This window comes from Monodon monoceros, unplaced genomic scaffold, assembly GCF_005190385.1.
Source record: "Monodon monoceros isolate NGI ecotype Baffin Bay Population unplaced genomic scaffold, NGI_Narwhal_1 Super_Scaffold_4, whole genome shotgun sequence".
Classification (NCBI taxonomy): Eukaryota; Metazoa; Chordata; class Mammalia; order Artiodactyla; family Monodontidae; genus Monodon; species Monodon monoceros.
This window is the reverse complement of record NW_021703781.1, coordinates 55,960,290-55,981,937: the sequence shown is the minus strand read 5'-3', so window position 1 is coordinate 55,981,937 and position 21,648 is coordinate 55,960,290. Positions and strand designations below refer to the sequence as shown.

The window sequence follows — 21,648 nt, the reverse complement described above, 5'->3', positions numbered from 1 at the left end:
GTCACAGTCGAGAGAGGACAGAGCAAGCTGCGCTTTTGTTTAAATATTTAGCACAGTTAAGGGCTTTTTTTCCCTTCATGAGCTCCATTCTTTTTTTTTTTATTATTCCTAGGTATTTTATTCTTTTTATTGCAGTGGTAAACGGGAGTGTTTCCTTAATTTCTCTTTCAGATTCTTCATCATTAGTGTATAGGAATGCAAGAGATTTCTGTGCATTAATTTTGTATCCTGCAACTTTACCAAATTCATTGATTAGCTCTAGTAGTTTTCTGGTGGCCTCTTTAGGATTCTCTATGTATAGTATCATGTCATCTGCAAACAGTGACACTTTTACTTCTTTTCCAATTTGTATTCCTTTTATTTCTTTTTCTTCTTTGATTGCAGTGGCTAGATCTTCCAAAACTATGTTGAATAATAGTGGTGAGAGTGGGCACCCTTGTCTTGTTCCTGATCTTAGAGGAAATGTTTTCAGTTTTTCACCATTGAGAATGATGTTTGCTATGGGTTTGTCATATATGGCCTTTATTATGTTGAGGTAGGTTCCCTCTATGCCCACTTTCTGGAGAGTTTTTATGATAAATCAGTGTTGAATTTTGTTAAAAGCTTTTTCTGAATCTATTGAGATGATCATATGGTTTTTCTTCTTCAGTTTGTTAATATGGCGTATCACATTGATTGATTTGCATATATTGAAGAATCCTTGCATCCCTGGGATAAATCCCACTTGATCATGGTATATGATCCTTTTAATGTGTTGTTGGATTCTGTTTGCTAGTATTTTGCTGAGGATTTTTGCATCTATATTCTTCAGTGATATTGGTCTGTAATTTTCTTTTTTTTGTAGTATCTTGGTCTGGTTTTGGTATCAGGGTGATGGTGGCCTCATAGAATGAGTTTGGGAGTGTTCCTTCCTCTGCAGTTTTTCGGAAGAGTTTGAGAAGGATGGGTGTTAGCTCTTTTCTAAACATTTGATAGACTTCACCTGTGAAGCCATCTGGTCCTGGACTTTTGTTTATTGGAAGATTTTAAATCACAGTTTCAATTTCATTACTTGTGATTGGTCTGTTCATATTTTCTGTTTCTTCCTGGTTCAGTCTTGGAAGCTTATACCTTTCTAAAAATTTGTCCATTTCTTCCAGGTTGTCCATTTTATTGGCACAGAGTTGCTTGTAGTAGTCGCTTAGGATGCTTTGTATTTCTGCAGTGTCTGTTGTAGCTTCTCCTTTTTCATTTCTAATTTTATTTATTATTTATTTTTATTTTTATTTTTATTTTTTTTGCGATACACGGACCTCTCACTGTTGTGGCCTCTCCCATTGCGGAGCACAGGCCCGGACTCGCAGGCTCAGCGGCCATGGCTCATGGGCCCAGCCGCTCTGCGGCATGTGGGATCTTCCGGGACCAGGGCACAAACCCGTGTCCCCTGCATCGGCAGGCAGACTCTCAACCACTGCGCCACCAGGGCAGCCCCATTTCTAATTTTATTGATTTGAGTCCTCTCCCTCTTTTTCTTGATGAGTCCTCTCCCTCTTTTTCTTGATGAGTCCTCTCCCTCTTTTTCTTGATGAGTCTGGCTAATGGTTTATCAATTTTGTTTATCTTCTCAAAGAACCAGCTTTTAGTTTTATTGATCTTTGTTATTGTTTACTTTGTTTCTATTTCATTTATTTCTGTTCTGATCTTTATGATTTCTTTCCTTCTGCTAACTTTGGGTTTTGTTTGTTCTTCTTTCTCTGGTCCCTTTAGGTGTAAGTTTAGATTGTTTATTTGAGACTTTTCTTATTTCTTGAGGTAGAATTGTATTGCTATAAATTTCCCTCTTAGAACTGCTTTTGCTGCATCCCATAGGTTTTGGATCATCGTGTTTTTGTTGTCATTTGTCTCTAGGTATTTTTTGATTTTTCTCTTTGATTTTTTCAGTGATCTCTTGGTTATTTAGTAACGTATTGTTTAGCCTCCATGTGTTTGTGTTTTTTATGCTTTTTTTCCCCTGTAATTGATTTCTAATCTAGCGTTGTAGTCAGAAAAGACGTTTGATATGATTTCAATATTCTTAAATTTACTGAGGCTTGATTTGTGACCCAAGATGTGATCTATCCTGGAGAATGTTCCATGTGCACTTGAGAAGAAAGTGTAATCTGCTGTTTCTGTATGGAATGTCCTATAAATATCAATTAAATCAATCTGGTCTCTTGTGTCATTTACAGCTTGTGTTTCCTTATTAATTTTCTGTCTGGATGATCTGTCCATTGGTGTAAATAAGGTGTTAAAGTCCCCCACTATTATCGTGTTACTGTCGATTTCCTCTTTTATAGCTGTTAGCAGTTGCCTTATGTATTGAGGTGCTCCTATGTTGGGTGCACATATATTTATAATTGTTATATCTTCTTCTTGGATTGATCCCTTGATCATTATGTAGTATCCTTCCTTGTCTCTTGTAACATTCTTTATTTTAAAGTCTATTTTATCTGATATGAGTATTGCTACTCCAGCTTTCTCTTGATTTCCATTTGCATAGAATATCTTTTTCCATCCTCTCACTTTCAGTCTATGTGTCCCTAGGTCTGAAGTGGGTCTCTTGTAGACAGCTTATATATGTGTCTTGTTTTTGTATACATTCAGCAAGCCTCTGTGTTTTGGTTGGAGCATTTAATCCATTCACGTTTAAGGCAATTATCGATACGTATGTTCCTAAGACCATTTTCTTAATTGTTATGGGTTTGTTTTTGTAGGTGCTTTTCTTCTCTTGTGTTTCCCACTTAGAGAAGTTCCTTTAGCATTTGTTGTAGAGCTGGTTTGGTGGTGCTGAATTCTTAGCTTTTGCTTGTCTGTAAAACTTTTGATTTCTCCATTGAATCTTAATGAGATCCTTGCTGGGTAGAGTACTCTTGGTTGTAGGTTCTTCCCTTTCATCACTTTAAATATATCGTGCCACTCCCTTCTGGCTTGTAGAATTTCTGCTGAGAAATCGGCTGTTAACCTTATGGGAGTTCCCTTGTGTGACATTGGTCGTTTTTCCCTTGTTGCTTTCAGTAATTTTTCTGTCTTTAATTTTTGTCAGTTTGATTACTCTGTGTCTCAGTGTGTTTCTCCTTGAGTTTATCCTGCCTGGGACTCTCTGCGCTTCCTGGGCTTGGGTGGCTATTTCCTTTCCCATGTTAGGGAAGTTTTCGACTATAATCTCTTCAGATATTTTCTTGGGTCCTTTCTCTCTCTCTTCTCCTTCTGGGACCCCTATAATGCGAACGTTGTTGCATTTAATGTTATCCCAGAGGTCTCTTAGGCTGTCTTCATTTCTTTTCATTCTTTTTTCTTTATTCTGTTCTGCGGCAGTGAATTCCACCATTCTGTCTTTCAGGTCACTTATCTGTTCTTCTGCCTCAGTTATTCTGCTATTGATTCCTTCTAGTGTATTTTTCATTTCAGTTATCGTATTGTTCATCTCTGTTTGTTCTTTAATTCTTCTAGGTGTTTCTTCTTTAATTCTTCTAGGTCTTTGTTGAACATTTCTTTCATCTTCTCTGTCTTTGCCTCCATTCTCTTTCCGAGGTCCTGGATCATCTTCACTATCATTATTCTTAGTTCTTTTTCTGGAAGGTTTCCTATCTCCACTTCATTTAGTTGTTTTCTGGGGTTTATCTTGTTCCTTCATCTGGTGCATAGCCCTCTGCCTTTTCATATTGTCTGTCTTTCTGTGAATGTGGTTTTGTTCCACAGGCTGCAAGATTGTAGTTCTTCTTGCTTCTGGTGTCTGCCCTCTGGTCCATGAGCTCCATTCTTATACAGAGCTGAAGCAGTAGGTTCTACAGTATATCTGGCACATCTGTTGACCAGTTAGAATTAAAACATTTTCTTCTTAGCAGTGATGTTTGAAACAGTTACATAACTAAAACTTAGTGACTTGGGATGCTAGCATCCTAGGGTGAGAAGGGGACACTCAATAAACTGAGCAAATATGATGTGGAAATCACCATGCAGGAATAAATTTGGAACACTGAAATGTCCATTTTATAATCAAAGTTCTGACCTCAATTGCTGTTTACGAAGTGGCAAAAAGTAGATTTTTAAAAACCTGTGGGCAGATGAGCAGACATGTGCTTGGGAAGGTCAGTGCTTTCTTCAAATACACCTACTTTGTCTGCTTTTAAAAAGTCCTTAGTAGCTGTGATGTACTCATTCTAGCCCTCTTTGGATTTCTGTAGAGCTAGTTTACTTTCATTGCTTTCATTTAATAACTTTATTGATTATGCTTTGATTACCTTATTGATGCCTTTCCTTCTTTTTTTTTTTTTTTTTTTTCTTTTTTAAGCCTTGATAAATTTGCTGAAGTTCCTTATGTCAAATGAGACCGTACTTCTGGCCAAACACAACATTTTTACCTTAGCCCTTATGGTGAGTAGCAAAAAAATATATTTATTTTTATGAGCTGTACCCTAAGGCAGAAGTGGGCTGGTTTGAGACAGGAGCTGGTATTCTAGGGATTAAGTCATAGGGAAAACCAGGCCTTTATTTTCCCTTTGGATCAGAATCTCTACACTGGTGCTCCCCACTTTCACCTATGTCTTTGGAGAACCTGGGGTCTTTCATGAGATAATGGTAACACACCATTATATGATATTCCCACCAAACAGATATAAGAGGTGTAAATTAATTTCAAGAGCATTGATAATACTAAAAAGTAGAAAATAATTAGGTAGTGGTGAGTTTTGAGTACTTATAACTTGATTTTAATATAATTTATTGAATTGCAAGTTTATATAAGTTAATCTTTAATAATGACTTTAATAACCAGCTCACAAAATTTCTGAAAATTTAACAATTAACTCTTGCAAGACAATAAGAGCTGGCTATAGCACACTACTGATAATACCCTTCTGGTCTTCATAGTATGATACCTGTTTATGGGCTTTTGCTTCTTTTTTAGATTGTGAACCTATTTAATATGTTTATCACATATGGCGATACATTCCTGCCCACCCCCAGTAGTTATGATGAACTCTACTATGAGATTATCCGCATGCACCAGAGCTTTGACAACCTCTACTCCATGGGTAAGCTGTCTGCTTTTTATTCCTCTCTCCCCATCAGCTGTGATTTTTGGTATATGAGAGGAAAAGACTACATAAGATTCTCCTCTAGTTGCTAGGTGCCCTTGCTTGGCACAGAACTGTGTAGTCTCCTTTTCTCAGGCAATAAGAAAGTATATGTGGACTTCTTTGCCTTCAGGAACTCAGAATTCATCTCAGTAGAAAGCTGGTTAACATCCCTGTAGCCCTTTCTTGATGTTTGTGAAAGAGAGAGAATAGGGAGGCTTGTGGATTTAGTGAATACCAGTGAGATCCGAGTGAGAGTGGGTGGGAGTTGACAGCAGCAAACAAAAGAGCTTGGATCCCAAGGGAACATTGTGTGATTTGAGAAGGTACAGGGTTTTAAGGAGTTTTAATGTACCTAGGTATTTTTAGCATAACTCACAAGAGGAAGTGGGCATTAGATAAAAATCTTTCTTGCAAACCTTTTGGTAATTGGCTCACTGAAAATTTACTCTGTAGCCGTAATGAGTATAACTTACTTCTGAAAGAGGTCATGTATCCCTGTAAGTTTGAGTGAAGAGGCTACTCAAACCTACCTAAGTTTGAAAGGTGTTTATAGTGCCCAGAAACAGAAAGCCACTCAATAAAGCGGTCTATTAAAAACCTCCAACTTATTAGCTTTATTGGGATGTAATTGATATATAATAAACTGCACCGTTTTTTAAAAAAAAATTTATTTATTTTTTGGCTGCGCCACGCAGCCTACGGGATCTTAGTTCCCTAACCAGGGATGGAACCCGCGCCCCCTGCAGTGGAAGCGCAGAGTCTTAACCACAGGACCACCAGCGAAGTCCCAAACTGCATTCTTTTAAAGTATACAATTTTTAATAAGTTTTAGCATATGTATATGTACATGAAGCTGTCATTACAATCAAGATAATTTACATATCCATCCTCTCCCTAAAATTTCCTTGTGTCCCTTTATGTCCCTTTTACCACCTCTGTCCCTCATCCCCCCATCCCTGGACAACCAGTGACCTGCTTTCTGTCACTGTCGATTATTACTTTATCCCTTTCGTTGGGTCTATTCGTGAAAAGTTCATATTTTGCTTGCGACTCCTGTATCATGAGAAAGGTAAAGGGGATTTGTAGCAAATACCTGGAGAAAGAGTAGAAGCAAACCGTGGAAAAGGATTGCCTAGGAGAACAGAATTTTTTCTATTTCCCTGCTCTCTTATTCTCAGTGTAATAGCTTTAGCATCAGGTCAGCTCCCCTCAGAATATTAAGTTCCCACTGTCACATCAAGACACACATCTCTTTTTTTTAGGAGCTAGGAAGTCTTCCATGAGAACCCTCTGGCAAACTTCCCATTGGCAAAAGGTGCTCAGAGTACCCTGGTGTGGTTTGCATGTACCTGGTTTTACCAATGTCCTTGTTTTCAAGAATGTAGGATTTTCCAAGGGTGAAGAGCTACCCCAGAGGCTTTAGTACCCATTAATAGATGAATAAAGATGTCTTTCAGTGAGGAAAGGAAGGAGAGTTGGAGTGGGGGAGATATTTTATAGACGTCTGACTTATCTGCTCAACTGTGCCATATACACAAATGAGATAAACCCTTGTAGCCACAGCAATAAGATAAGAGAGGACATCTGGGAATGCTCAAATCTGCTAACGGAATTAAAATGGTAACCAAGAAAGTACAAATAGGAAAGTGAAAATTTCACTAAATGAAACACAACAAATAGTAGGAGGTGGCATGTTTCAGTGCTCTCCATTTTGTATAAAGTATGAGAAAACTTCTGGTGGAAAAAAACATTTGTTTTAAGTCAAGTTTTTTGAGGTATAATTTACATATATGGTAAAATTCACCCTAAATGTACAATTCTGAGTTTCAACAAATGCATATGGAAGTGTAATTATTACAGAAAATCAAGATATATAAGGGTTTCACTATCTCAAAAACTTCTCTTGCGCTCCTGTGAGGTCAACTCTTCCACCCACCCCAATCCCTAGCAATCACTGATCTGTTCCATGTCCGCATGGTTTTGCCTTTTCTAAAAAAATATATAGAGGAAATCATACAGTCTTTTGAGTCTGGCTTCTTTTTTTTTTTAAATTAATTAATTATTTTACTTTTATTTGCTTTGGGTCTTCGTTGCTGCGCACGGGCTTTTTCTAGTTGTGGTGAGCGGGGGCTACTCTTTGTTGCAGTGCGCGGGCTTCTCATTGCTGTGGCTTCTCTTGTTGTGGAGCACAGGCTCTAGGGTGCGCAGGCTTCAATAGTTGTGGTGCACTGGCTTCAGTAGTTGTGGCGCACGGGCTTAGTTGCTCCGCGGCATGTGGGATCTTCCCGGACCAGGGCTCGGACCCGTGTCCACTGCATTCGCAGGCAGATTCTTAACCACTGCGCCACCAGGGAGGCCCTGGCTTCTTATACATAGTAATTTGTTTGAAATTATCCATGTTGATGCATGTATCAGTAGTTCATTCCTTTTTATTATGCAATAATATTCCATTGTGGGAATATGCCAGCTTGGTTTATCCATTTATCAGTGGAAGGACATTTGGGAGGTTTCCAGGTTTTAGCGATTGTAAATAAAGCCCCTGTAAACATTTTTGTACACAGTTTTATGTGAACACAAGTTTGCATTTCACTTGATTACATACCTATGAATGGGATTTTTGGGTATTATGTAAGTGTACGTTGAACTTTATAAGAAACCGCCAAACTGTTTTCCAAAGTGGTTGTACTATTTTACATTACTTACAACAGTATGCAAGAGTTGTAGTCACTCCATATCCTAGCCGGCTTTTTTTTTTTTTTTTTGGCTTCTTACAGGTGTGTAGCGATATCTCATTATGGTTTTAATTTGCATTTTCCTGATGAATAATGGTGTTGAGCATCTTTTCCTATTCTTATTTGCCATCCATATATCTTTGGTGAAGGATTTGTTAGATTTTTTGCCCATTAAAAAAAAAATTTGCATACCCGTGTTTATAGCAGCACTATTCACAATTGTCAAAAGATGGGAGCAACCGAAATGTCCATCAGCAGATGAATGGATAAATAAAATGTGATATATACATATAATGGGTTGCTATGCAGCCTTTAAAAAGAAAGAAATCCTGTTACATGCTACAATGTGGATGAATGTTGAGTATACTATGCTAAGTGAAATAAGCCAGTCACAAATGGTTTCCACCTATATGAAGTATCTAAAGTAGTCAAATTCATGGATACAGAATGGTGGTTACCGGGGGTGGTGGAGAGGGTGCAAAGGGAGTTGTTTAATAGGTACAGAGCTTCAGTTCTGCAAGACAAAAAGGTTCTGGAGATCTGTTTCACAACAGTGTACATATACTTTACATCATTGAACTGTACATTTAGAAATAGGTTAAGGTGGTAAATTTTATGATTGGTATTTTTTACCACAATAAAAAGAAATATACTAAACTCTAGACTTTATTTGGATTCTGCTAATTCCTCTAATGTTCCTTTTGTATTCCAGGATCTCATCCATTGCTACATTTACTCATGATGTCTCCTTAGTTTCTTTTTATGTGACAGTTTCTTAGTGTTTGCTCATTTTTCATGGCCTTGACAGTTTTGAGGAGAACCTTCTTCAGTTTGGGTTTGTCTGATGACTTACTCATGGTTGGACTAGGGTTATGCGTTTGGGGAAAGAATGCCACAGTGTCAGAGTGGCCTTTTCGTCACATCAAGGGTATATGTTATTAAGATGACTTAATCACTGGTGATGTTAATCTTGATCACTTGGTTAAGGAAGTGTTTGCAAAGTTTCTCCTCTGCAGGATTGCTTTTTTCCTCCTGTTCCGTGCTCTGTTCTTTGGAAGAAAGTCACTAAATGCAGCCAACTTTAGAGTTAGTGTTGTACCACTTCAGTAAAATATACAAGCTTTGCTACTATATAGGGTTCTCTAATCACCAGCCCCCCACACTTACTTTGATATTATAGTTGTCATATGTATTACATCTACATTGAAAACTCCACCAGACAATGCTATAACTTTCACTTGTGACAATCATCCAAATTCTAAAGAACTTCAGAGGGAAAAATATATTTTTTATATTTGCCTATATGTTTTCCATTTCTGTTGCTCTTTTTATTCCTGAAGATCCAAATTCCTTTCTGATATCATTTCTCACAGTCTTTAAGAATTTTCTGTAGCATTTTTTTGGGCTTCTGGTGACAAGATTTTTTTTGTTGTTTGTTTTCTTTCATTCCTGAAGGGTATTTTTGCTGGATATAGGATATTGAGTTATAGTTCTTACCTTTAAGTACTTTGAAGATGTTATTCCCCTTTTTTTGGCCTGTATGGTTTCTGATAATAAATCTGTGTTCATTTGAATCATGTTCCCTTATTTGTAATATGTTGTTTTTCTACCGCTTCTTTTAAATTACTTTTCCTTATCTTTGGCTTTCAGAAGTTTGATTATATGTTTTGGCCTGGTTTTTCTTTGTGTTTATCCTGTTTGGGGTTTCCTGAGGATCTTGAATCTCACCAAATTTGGGAGTTTTCAGCCATTCTTTTAAAAAATTATTTATTTATTTATTTATTTATTTTTGGCTGCATTGGGTCTTTGTTGCTGTGTGCAGGCTTTCTCTAGTTGCGGCAAGTGGGGGCTGCTCTTCGTTGCAGTACGCGGGCTTCTCACTGTGGTGGCTTCTCTTGTTGCGGAGCATGGGCTCTAGGCGCGCAGGCTTCAGTGGTTGTGGCACGCGGGTTCAGTAGTTATGGCTCACGGGCTCTAGAGCGCAGGTTCAGTAGTTGCGGCGCATGGGTTTAGTTGCTCTGCGTCATGTGGGATCTTCCTGGGCCAGGGCTTGAACCCGTGTCCCCTGCATTGGCAGGCGGATTCTTAACCACTGTGCCACCAGGGAAGCCCCAGCCATTCTCTTTTGCAAATTGTTTTCTGCCCTTAATTTCTCTCTCCCTTTCTTCTTGGACTACAATAACACAAATGTTAGACTTTCTGATACTGTTACACAGGTCTCTGAGGCCCTTTTTTTCCCCCCCATTTTTTCCTGTTCTTCATGTTTAATAATTTCTACTGTTCTGTCTTTAGGTTTACTGATTTCTGTGTCAATCCATTCTGCTATTAAGTCCATCTAGAGAATTTATTTTACATAATATATGTTTTACTTCTAAATGTTTTAATTGGTTCCTTTTTATAGTTTCAGTTTCTCTCCTGAGAAGTTCTACTTTACCATTCATTCATTCAGGAATGTTTGCCTTTTTCTAATGGAGCATGTTTGTAATAGTTGCTCTAAAACTCTTTGATAATTTTAACATCTGTGTCACATCAGGCATCTGTTTGTCTTTTCTTTTGAGACTTTGTTACATTTTCTTGTTTTATTGTATATCCTGGTTCTTTGTATGTCCTGGTTCCTTATAAGTTGAGTAATTTTGGATTACATCCTGGACATTTTTCTTATGTTGTGTAGACTCAGTGTTCATTTATAATCTGGAGGGTTGGTTTTTTTTTTTTGGTATTAGTAGGCAATCAATCCAGTTAGACCACAGGTTCTTTCTCACTTTCTGTAGGTAGTGGTTCCAATATCAGTTCAGTTTTCAAAGCCCTTTCTGTGCTACTTTGGATCTGGTCCACATACTCACCACTCAGGAGACTGGACTGTAGTTCAAATAGCAGTTTAGTTTTTAAAGGGTTTGCTTTGCTACTTTGTATTTGTTCCATGCTTGGTCAGCTCCCATGAGCCTAACTTTCATGTGCGGAATTAGAGGAACACTTTCTCCTGGTCTGTCCAGGATTCCCTCTATGTTCTCTGCGTAGCAGAAGCCCCTTTTCCTGGTTTCTGTCTACAGAAAGATGAGGTTTCTATTGAAGTTTTAGCCATCCACCCAACTCCTCTATCATGCATCTCTGTGACTGTCTGGATCTTGAGGCAAACCTGCAAAAGAAAAATAAGAAAAAAGAAACCCTGGAAACCCACTTTTGTGGGTGTTTCTCCAAGTTTTGACTCCCCTCTATAATCTGTCTGCTTTTGTTTAATTTTCAGAGCCCTCAGGTAATACTTTTTATATTTTATACAGGATTTTAAACTGTAATCAGCAGGAGAGAGAGGCTGAAGTAGGCTTACTCTGCCACACGGGAAGTGGAGTCTCATCTTCAGTTTTTAGAGACATTTTTGCTGAATATAGAATTTTTCTTTCAATACTTAAAAAAATGTCATTTTGTTGTTTTCTGGCTTGCATAATTCCTGATGAGAAGTCTACTGTCATTCTTAGCTTCATTTCTCTGTATATATCTTTTTTCTCTGCATGCTTTTAACATTTTCTCTTTATTGCTGATTTTCAGTAGTTTATCATGTGCCTTAACATGGTTTTCTTTATTTTTCCTGGAGTCTCTTGAGCTTCTTGGATCTGTGGATTTCTGGTTTTCATCAAATGTGGAAAAGTTTTGGCTGTTAATTTCTTCAGATATTTTTCTGTCCTCTCTCCTCTTTTCTTGTTTTGGAACTTCAATTATATATATGTTAGACCTCTTGACAGTGTCCCATAGGTCACTAAAGCTCTGTGGGTATTTTTTCCTTTCTTTCCATTTTTTTTTGGTCTTTTCTCTCTCTTTCATTTTATTTTATGTATTTATACTATTTATTTTTGGCTGCACTGGGTCTTCATTGGGTCTTCGCACGGGCTTTCTCTAGTTGCAGTGAGTGGGGGCTACTCTTTGTCGCGGTACGCGGGCTTCTCATTGTGGTGGCTTTTCTTGTTGCAGAACACTGGCTCTAGGCACATGGGCTTCAGTAGTTGTGGTGCACGGGCTCAGTAGTTGTGGCTCCTGGGCTTAGTTGCTCTGCAGCATGTGGGATCTTCCTGGACCAGGGGTTGAATCTGTGTCCTCTCACTGTTGTGGCCTCTCCCGTTGCGGAGCACAGGCTCCGGACGTGCAGGCCCAGTGGCCATGGCTCACGGGCCTAGCTGCTCCGCGGCTTGTGGGATCTTCCCGGACCGGGGCACGAGCCCATGTCCCCTGCATCGGCAGGCGGACTCTCAAGCACTGCGCCACCAGGGAAGCCCGGCAGGTGTATTCTTAACCACTGTGCCACCAGGGAAGTCCCTGTCTTTCGTTTTAGATAGTTTCTATTCCTCAGTCTTCAAATTCACTGATCTTTTCTTCTGTGTTTTTTCTAATGTGCTGTTAATCTCATTAATCTCAATTCATTTCATCCTAGTGTATTTTTTTGTTTCATAAAGCATTTTCTTCCCTAGAAGTTCTATTTAGACTTCTTTCTTTAATATGTTCATTTCTTTCCTCATCATGTTTATATTTTCCTCAATCTTCCTGAGCATATGGAGCATATTTACAATAGCTGTTCTAATGTCCTTTTCTGCTAATTCCATCATCTCTCTTCATGTCTAGATCTGTTTCTATTGACTGATTTTTCTCCTGCTTATGGGTCATATTTTTTTCTGCTTCTTTGAATGCTGGTAATTTTTAAATTGGATTTATAACATTGTAATGTTAATGTTGTAAGTGCTTGATTTTCTTACGTTTTTTTATATAATGTTGGACTTTGTTCTGGAATGCAGTTGTGTTGTGTGGAATCAGTTTCATCCTTTTAGGGTTTGCTTTTAAGGGTTGTTAGGGCAGGTTGAGAGCAACTTTTATTATGGACTAATTTGGCCCCATTACTAATGCAGTACCCATCTGCAGACTCTACCTGATAACCCATGTATTAGTAGGTTTTTCCACTCTTGCTGGTAGAAATGCAAATTATTTTATTTGTGGAGCCTTCTATGAGCGCCACAATTTCTTCTCTTTTCCAGTGGTTCTTCACCGCCAGCTTTGGGTAGTTTCCTCTTCCCTGTGTGAAGATCGGTGCTCAGCAAAAGATGGAAGAGGACCCCTCTACAAACTTCCATAGTTCCCTGTCAAACTCCCTCCTCTACAGTACTCTACCCCACAAATTCTAGGTGCCTTGGCCTGCCCAGTTGCTTATCTCTATGTCTTTGGCTTGGCACGACTTCTGGATTCTGTTTAAGTTCCTCCTCCCTGCCCTGTAGGCTAGAAACTTTTTCACATAGTAAGCTGGGGTAATCGTAGGGTTCACCTTGTTTGTTTTCCTTCTTCAGGGATCACAGTTCTATATACTTGTTGTCCAGTGTCTGAAAACTCTTGTTTCATATATTTTGTTCAGTTTTCTATTGTTTGAGGTAGGAAGGTTAATTATGTCTTGATATTCTAGCATGGCTAGAAGAGGAAGGCTCACTGAGACTTTTTTGATAAAGGCACACATTTAATATTCCTATGGCATTAATTTATTGCAGTGATATCCGCTGAATAGGAAGGACCTTGACACAAGCTGCCCTGAACCATAAATGATACCATATTTTGAACTGTTTTTTTCATTAAAAAAAAAAGATAATTAGAAAAGAAAAAGCAAGGTAAAAAACATTTTTACAATCTCTCCTTTCTAGTATGACCACTGTTTTCATAGTTATATATTAGTCTACTTGTATGCATAGTTTTACATAGTTGTAATTATGTTTTCCTATTTCGTGTTTTTTTAAACCGTCAGAACATTTTCCTTTTTTTTTGTAGTTTTCTTAGGTCTCTTTCTCTCTCTCCCTCTCTCTCTCATTTTTTGCATAGTATGGATGTAGTTTATTTAACCATTCCTTCTTTTCATGGAAATTACAGTTTCCAGTTTTTGCTGTTACTTAACTCTCTTTCTTTAATGGCCACATGGTATGCTATTTTTGTGTACCATAATTTACTACATAAATGATAACCTTAGCTTGAGGCATTTAGGGCATTTTGAGATAATTTTGTGTTTAAATTTGGTAACTTAGAAAAGAATGTAAAAGCCTATGGCATTTCCAAGGGAAATGCAGTGATGAGGTCTGGGTGCTTGTTCACTAAGAACAGAAGTGACAGGATGTTAACAGAGAAATAATACATGGACAGAGTTAAATACCTCTCTGAGGTAAGGAGAGTAAAATTCAGCTCAATTCCGTAAGGGTTAGGTCCTCACCATCAGAGAATTTATGATTTAGTGGAGGGTCTAGTGAAAAACAGATGCATCTAAACAGTTTTTGCAATTGAGTTGAAAAAAATACATCTGACCTGCTTGAAACAATTTTGTTCATTACGCGAATAAATTTGCACAAACACTAGGTGAAACCTGAGTTCAGACTGTAGAGCTCTAACTTGAAACTATACCAAGTTCCCCTTCACTAAATCTTGTAAATTAGAAAAGCAGCTCTCTGATCATGTTTTATTAAGGCTTCCATCTTCTCTTTCATAAAATTGCATGAATTTATAAAAATGAAGTATTGCTAGAATAGATGCAGAACAGCCAGATGAACTTTCTTTCCCTATTACAGTTATAGACCCTCCCTCTAGTAAAGCTGCTGCTACTACTCTTCTTGCTAGAGGAATACTGGTCAGGAGTAGGTAGTGATGGTACTCAGGTGTAAAGTTCCTATGCAGATTGATTACACATTTCTTAATGTTACTTAGGCTGTGACTTCCAACCTTTGAGAAAGTCTCAGGTACATTCTTTTATTTGTTTGGGAGACAAGTCTATCTAAATTCATAATAGCTAATACTTATATAACATTTACTATGTGCCATGCACTGATCTAAGGCTTTATATGTAACTTATTTGATTTTCATGATTATCCTTTCATGTAAGTATTGGTATTATTCTCTAGTAAGTGGCAGGGGCTAGACTGGGACTCCGACAGTTGGCTTCAGAGTTCACACTCTTAACCATTCACTGTGTAAGTGCAGGCTGTAGAACCATTCCCTCTAGGTTTAAATTCTAGCTCCATTACCTACAACTCTGTGAATGAACTTGATCAATTAATTATTTGTCTCCTCCAAGTCTCATATGTATGCTGTATTGCATATAACCTTTGTCCAATTTCTGGCACATAGTAAACTCGCTACATGTTTAGCTCATATTAGTTATTCACTCGTTAAAAACATATGCTTGGAGTGCCCACCATATGCTTGCTCTTTCAAGGAGCACTTGTGCTGGTTTGTCTCTTTTCCAAAATAGTGTAGGTACTGTAATGTGTGACCATGAAGCTCATAGCTGATAGAGGATATGATGATTTGTATTTCCATCATTCCTTCTCCTGTGAGTAAGGGTGGAAAAGAGACTTTGGTCAGAGAAGGGAAGAATATTCCTGTTGATTCATGTTGCAGGTCACACAGTTAAGTCAGAGGAGCTAAAACAGGTTACTCCTTGATTGAAACATGACCATCTTCTATCTTGCAAGGTTATTTGTCCTGTTTGACCCAGCTTAGACCTTCAGGAGAAAGACATACTGTATGTGGAGCAGGAGGGGGCACTTGCTCAGCTGGCCAGTTCCACTAAATCAGCCCCAGCCATTAGGGAAATGATAAATGTGGCAATCAGGTGACCCATCACACCCCAGTGTAGATTTTAAATGAATGCAAAAACTAGCAGGGAGTGGAGAGAGGGGAGCCCAAGGCAGAGGAGAAGTAGAATATTTTGATAGAAAGTGAAAAAAAGAGGAAAAAGTTTGCGGTAAAGATAGTTGAGAATAAGCCCTTACTTTTTTCCCTAGATGAAGATGTCTTAAATAGAAGATTGGCCCAGGCTCCATTTGGTTATTCTAATAGTGATATTCTGCGATGTGTCTTCATTCCTCATATTTGTGTTTTATACCAGGGGTCTAACACATCTTTGTTCTTTCCTTTTTTACAGTCCTGAGGCTTTCTACCAATGCAGGCCAGTGGAAAGAAGCAGCTAGCAAGGTGACCCACGCGTTGGTTAATATCAGGTGAGGAATGAGGATTTATCTCTTTCAGAGTTCCTTGGCTCATCCTGAGGTTTATTGTACCTTTCTAAGTGGAGTGTGTTGAACAGCACCACTATTTTAAGCCCTGATGTCTGTAGGAGTGGAAGAAATTGTCATATTTGATCAAGAAAAGCAGGAATGCATGTGACTTTCATTTTGTCATATTGAAATAACTCACAGTGTTTGCTCTTCTCTGAATTTTCTTACCAAGAGATGGTTGCAAGCCCGTTTCAGCATCTTTGTTGCCAAAGTGTTTTCTGTGTATAGGTCATCTGAAAGCTGTTGTGTGGCAATTTTTTCTGTCATTCTCCAAGAGTTGAATGAATGACTCATGGGGATCTGGAACTTTGACGTTTTGCTTTACATGGCTATTTCTGTTTGTGGTAAACAGAGCCAAATGGAGCTCATGGGGCTAAGTCATTTCAGGTTTCTTATGAAACAGCAAGGCAATTATAGCGTGCTGTATGTATTGGATAAAATTGAGTCAGACATGGAGTTGGTTTAGGGTTTTGAGGAAGTAGCACACACTCACAGGAGTGAGCTGTTAGTAAATGGAGAGAATGTGCCTTCAGTATTATGAAACCTAAGGCTGACTTTTCTTACATGCCTTGCTCCCTTTGTGCCTATCATTTTTCATTTTCTCAACAGTTATTATATTGCTCTTGCAAACAATTGAAAAATTAACATTGAGTAGAAGAGGCAAACCCAACAGATGGGGAAACTTGATTTAGCTCCAGATGTAAGCCTTGCCAGACATTTCCAGTAATAGTAATGCACATTTACAACTTGGTATAGATTCTAATTTGTGACAGAGCTGGGATTGTGTTTATTTCTATATCTTTCTTTTCTTGCCCTTTTTTTTTTTTTTAAAGGTAAAATGTCCTGTCCCTGCAGTGATGTACTAGTGTTTGGCAAATCTGGGAACAAAAGAAAAAGTGTGAATTGTGTGTGTTGGGAGGGCTGGGATGAAGGAGCATGGGGGTGAGATGTGCTAACAAGATTGTATTGAAGGTATTGAAGGTTGATCTGCCTTACCTGACGCGAGACATTTTTTAGTAAACACGGTTTTATAAATCTCACAACTAAATACATAACTGCATCGAGCAAATAAGCCAGATACTGTAGTAAGGCCTTATGATAAATGTGATTTTCTGTAGGATTCAGGAATTACAAACTGCTTTCTCCCAAATATCCCTTTGTGACCCAAGGGCAGTATGACAAATGTGAGTGTTTGAAAGAAACACCAGATTCCGGGCTACAGTATGAAGTGCATATGGGTATAATTTATGTTGTGTTTATTTATTCATGTATTTACTTAGGCTTTCCAGGCAGTTCCTTTTCATCTGGGGCCTGTTTCCTTGATCACAATCCTTTATGCTTTCTTTATATCCTACCTTGTTGCTTTTCCTTTCAGTGGCTTCTGGCTTGGCTGCTGTCATTCTTCCCAAGGGCCATCAAACAGCTGATTTAAGCTATTGGCCTGTCCTTTTTCTTTTTTCTGTTTTTTGTCCCTTTTCCGAATAGCCCAGAAACGACTGGCCTGAGATTTGAGCAGATAACCATGACCTCTTCCTTCTCTTTTTAGGTCTCTATCAGGCCTACCTATACCTCCATTTTCATTCCTCAAACTTCTTTGATGAACTTGCTGCAGCGAGTAATTATATCATCCTCACTGTTGCTAATGAATTAGACTTGGAGTATATGTAAAAAGTATCAAAGATCCAGTCAGTTTTTTCAAGAGGTTACTGGAAAGATGTGTTAGAATATCACTTATCACACTAAAGCCAGAGCAGGGGGAAATACTGGTGATGCTGAGCCTGCAAAAGTTTACTTTTTTCCTTTTTAACATTTATTTTCACTTAATAAGTGCTAAACTTGTTGCTGCTCTTTCTTAAACTGCTGTCTTCTTCAGTCGTCAGACTCTATAGCATGCATTATAAACTTTAAAAAAATATACCTTTTACCAATGAGGAAACTGAGTCTTAAGGATATTTGAATTGCAGAAATCCCACAATTGTTGTGTGGCAAAGCTGAGAATTAATCATAGGTCTTCTAATTCACAAGTCCAGGGCTCTTTCTTTTATATAGTAACACCTCCTTCTATAGTGTTACATCAAAGGCTACTATGGAGGTAAACAGAAAACTCAGTATGATGTATTGAAGGGGGCATGGGCATGGAAATTTGAGTTAGAGAAACTGGGTTTTTAATTTTTATCTCTACCACTTAATATGTGATCTCGAGCAAGTTATTTAGCATCTCTGGACCTCTTTCCACCATCTATAAAATGGAGGTCATGATGATATCAATTGTTTTACAGGGAAGTGGTTGTGAGAATTACATATAATGTAACATATATTAAAGTATTTAGTAAACTATAAAATACTGGTCATTTCATTTAGCGTAATGTCTGTACGGTCCATCCCTGTTGTAGCATGTGTCAGAATTTCCTTCCTTTTTAGGCTGAGTAATACTACTGTTTATTTATTCATTCATTCATTCATTTATGGCTGCATTGGGTCTTTGTTGCTGCGCATGGGCTTTCTCTAGTTGCGGCGAGCGGGGGCTACTCTGTTGCGGCGCGTGGGCTTCTCATTGTGGTGGCTTCTCTTGTTGCAGAGCACGGGCTCTAGGCATGCTGGCTTCAGTAGTCATGGCACACGGGCTCAGTAGTTGTGGCTTGTGGGTTCTAGAGCACAGGCTCAGTAGTTGTGGTGCACGGGCTTAGTTGCTCCACGGCATGTGGAATCTTCCCGGACCAGGGCTCGAACCCGTGTCTCCTGCATTGGCAGGCGGATTCTTAGCCACTGCGCCACCAGGGAAGCCCTAATATTCCATTTTATGTATATGCCACATTTTGTTTATCCATTCATCACTGATGAAACCCCAAGTGGATTGCTTCCACCTTTTGGTTGTTGTGGTTTTGGTTATTTGTACATGGGTGTACAAATATCTGTTCAGTTCCTGCTTTCACTTCTTTTGCGAATATACGCAGAAGTGGAATTGATAGATTGTATGGTAATCTTATGTTTAATATTTTGAGGAATTGCCATACCATTTTTCTGGTTTAGCATTCTGAGCCTTCCTTAGAATGTTTCCTAAGTATGTCTTCATTTATCCCTTCTCTAAATGTTAAAATGTTACCCGTAAAAGATGTTTTGCTTTTCTTTGTAGGTAGGCTGTGTTGCTTTGAATAAGGGTGTTCCAAGGAGTATTCTTTTCTCCGAGTTAGTATTCTCTTAGCTGAGAGCAAATAAGTGGTATGACTAAGAAGTCAGCATTCCACTGAGCCAATGGTAATGAGTGCTGCCTTATGCTCCTTAGCTTTGCTTCTTAAGAGCCTTGTGTTGTACATCCATGACACTGTTAACTTTGGGTGGTTTAGAAAACAAGAGACTGTCAGAAAATTGGACCTGTGGGTCTCCCAGGGATACTATGGGATATTTAACTTCTGAAAATTGGACCTGTGGGTCTCCCAGGGATACTATGGGATATTTAACTTCTGGCCACCAAATTGATTATCAACGACAGAGTGTATAAAGGCTCAGTAGTAAAGTTGTGATGGTATGCAACATTTACTTATGTTGTTTGTAAAGGTTGTATTGATCCCACACCTGGAAAGGATTTCTTTCTGTCTTTTGTTGATCCTACACCTGGAAAGGATTTTCTTTTTTCTTTTCTTCCTTCCTTCCTTCCTTCCTTCCTTCCTTCCTTCCTTCCTTCCTTCCTTCTTTCCTTCCTTCCTTCCTTCCCTCCCTCCCTCCCTCCCTCCCTCCCTCCCTCCCTCCTCCCTCCCTCCCTCCCTTCCTCCCTTCCTTCCTTCCTTCCTTCTTTCTCTTTCTCCCTTCCTTCCTAACTCCCTCCCTCCCTTCCGTCCTTCCTTCCTTCCTTTTAAATTTGGCTGCACTTCACGGCATGCGGAACTTCCCCAACCAGGGATCAAACCCCTTCAGTGGAAGTGCAGAATCTTAACCACTGGACCACCAGGGAAACCCCCTGGAAAAGATTTCTAAGGCAGAGTGAACAAACTCTTAGCCACCTCTCCTGTAGTATGTATGTTCTTTGATAATCACGGCAAGGGATTGGGTTGCGTGTGAAATTTTCAGATACCTAACAGCTGGGAGGGCCTCGGAGACTGGTTTGCCAGTTGATGACAGCTACAAGTTATGCCTTTGGGATCTTCTGGAACGCAGTGCATGCAATGGCAACCCTAACAGTATCTCACCAACAGTGAAAAGCAGCAGAAAGCCTGCAGACCTTTCTTTTTTTTGGAGTTTAGATTGTGACAGTGAAAACTAAAAGTACTTCTACTTGCTTGGAGGCCTAAATTTGCTCAAGTGTCAGTGTTTGCTTTTTACTTGTCTTTAGTGGCTTAGTCATGCTAGTTCTTTAACTGTCAAAGTTATTTGTGTTTAAACAATTTGTCTCTCTCTTCCTGCTTGATCCTTCAGAGAGATTCTTAAAATGCAGCTGCTGAGAAACTGCTATTTTTACTGAAACACCTGATGTCATTAACATACAGGGCCCTATGTTTGTTCCTCCCTATCAGAGCGTTGTTCTATTGCTTTGCCACAAGAAAAATAAAATAGTATTGCTCCATCTTTAAAATTCCACTTGGTATAATTGTTACTTCAGCTGCCTTCACATATCTACTGATCCCCAAAGGAAAAATACCCTGAGGGGCTATGTGCAGGGCTGGAAGGAAAACATTTAGAAGTTTTGCTTGGAGACTTCTATGCTAAATATTTCCTGTCACCACTTAGCAGGCTACCCCAGTGAGGTCCTGTACTTTAGGGAAGATGTCTGCTGACTATTAACTTAATTAGTCAAAAGAGAAAAAGAAAAATGTTAGACTAAAATCTGACCTTCATCTAACCAAAGAACTTTCAAGGTAAGTAATTTGAAGCCCTTAATGAATCTCTTCACGTTAACATCTTATTGCTTTTCACTTAATGAGCATTTTATTAGCACCAGGTTCACAATCCTGTTCTCTTGTTGCTCACAGAAATAGTGGCTGAATGACTGCAAATAGGTTTTTCTCCTGATCTGTAATTTTCTTAAGGTGGATAAAGTTTGATCTATGATATTACTCTATAGTTAATATATTAATTTTTCCTTTTATTTGGAATGCATTAAGCTAAAGTTTAGTTTGTCTTTGAGAATGACTTTTTAGATACTGCTGGGGTTAGTGACAAGCCTGGGGTTTGGAATGAGAATTTAGTGCATTTCTTTTTAAGTCTCTTAATTGTTCCCCAGTGAGATTGCCTCTTGTCCCCCTGTTTGCTCCACTGGTCTTTTTGTTCCGATGCTGAGGTGTGCTCCTCCCTCCTGCTTATGTGCTTATGTAGCTATTTTCCTTCATCCTAAAAAATACTCCCTCAAAAAAAAAAAAAAAAGGAATGCTTTAAATGTACACTCTGCTGGGGGCTCTCAGGAACAAGAAAATCTCTCAGCACCCTCTGGATACGGGGGGTTCATTGAGAATAACACCCTTTGGAGTGGGCTGTGTATAGAATTCTGACTGTCACGGGGCGGGGGGTACGGAACACCCTCAGGCAGTAATCAAGGCCACTGTTGATGGCCACAGAGTTAGAGTTGGGAAGGGAATAAGTCTCATCCAGGCAAAATCTCCCCAAATCCCTTTGCCCATGCACCTGTTTGGGCTACAAAATTTGCCTCTTAGTCACAGCTCTCTTATCAGAATGGATACTGATGAGTTGAGAGGGGGAGCAGTTTGATGCCAAGCATTTCAGCTGAAAGATGCAACTTCGTCTAGTGAAAAGTAAATATGGACTAAA

At 38.9% G+C, this 21,648-nt stretch overlaps 1 protein-coding gene across 5 annotated transcripts in view; it reads left to right on the top strand.

Annotated features, from left to right (window-relative positions):
* Positions 1 to 21,648, top strand: part of ARMH3 (armadillo like helical domain containing 3) — a 171,737-nt gene that overhangs the window by 78,043 nt on the left and 72,046 nt on the right. For all 5 annotated transcript variants that reach the window (XM_029245134.1, XM_029245135.1, XM_029245131.1 and 2 more), the window contains 3 exons: positions 4,310 to 4,392; positions 4,925 to 5,051; positions 15,759 to 15,834. In XM_029245134.1, the coding sequence (XP_029100967.1) occupies positions 4,310 to 4,392; positions 4,925 to 5,051; positions 15,759 to 15,834 (286 nt within the window). The remainder of the gene's footprint in view (positions 1 to 4,309; positions 4,393 to 4,924; positions 5,052 to 15,758; positions 15,835 to 21,648) is intronic.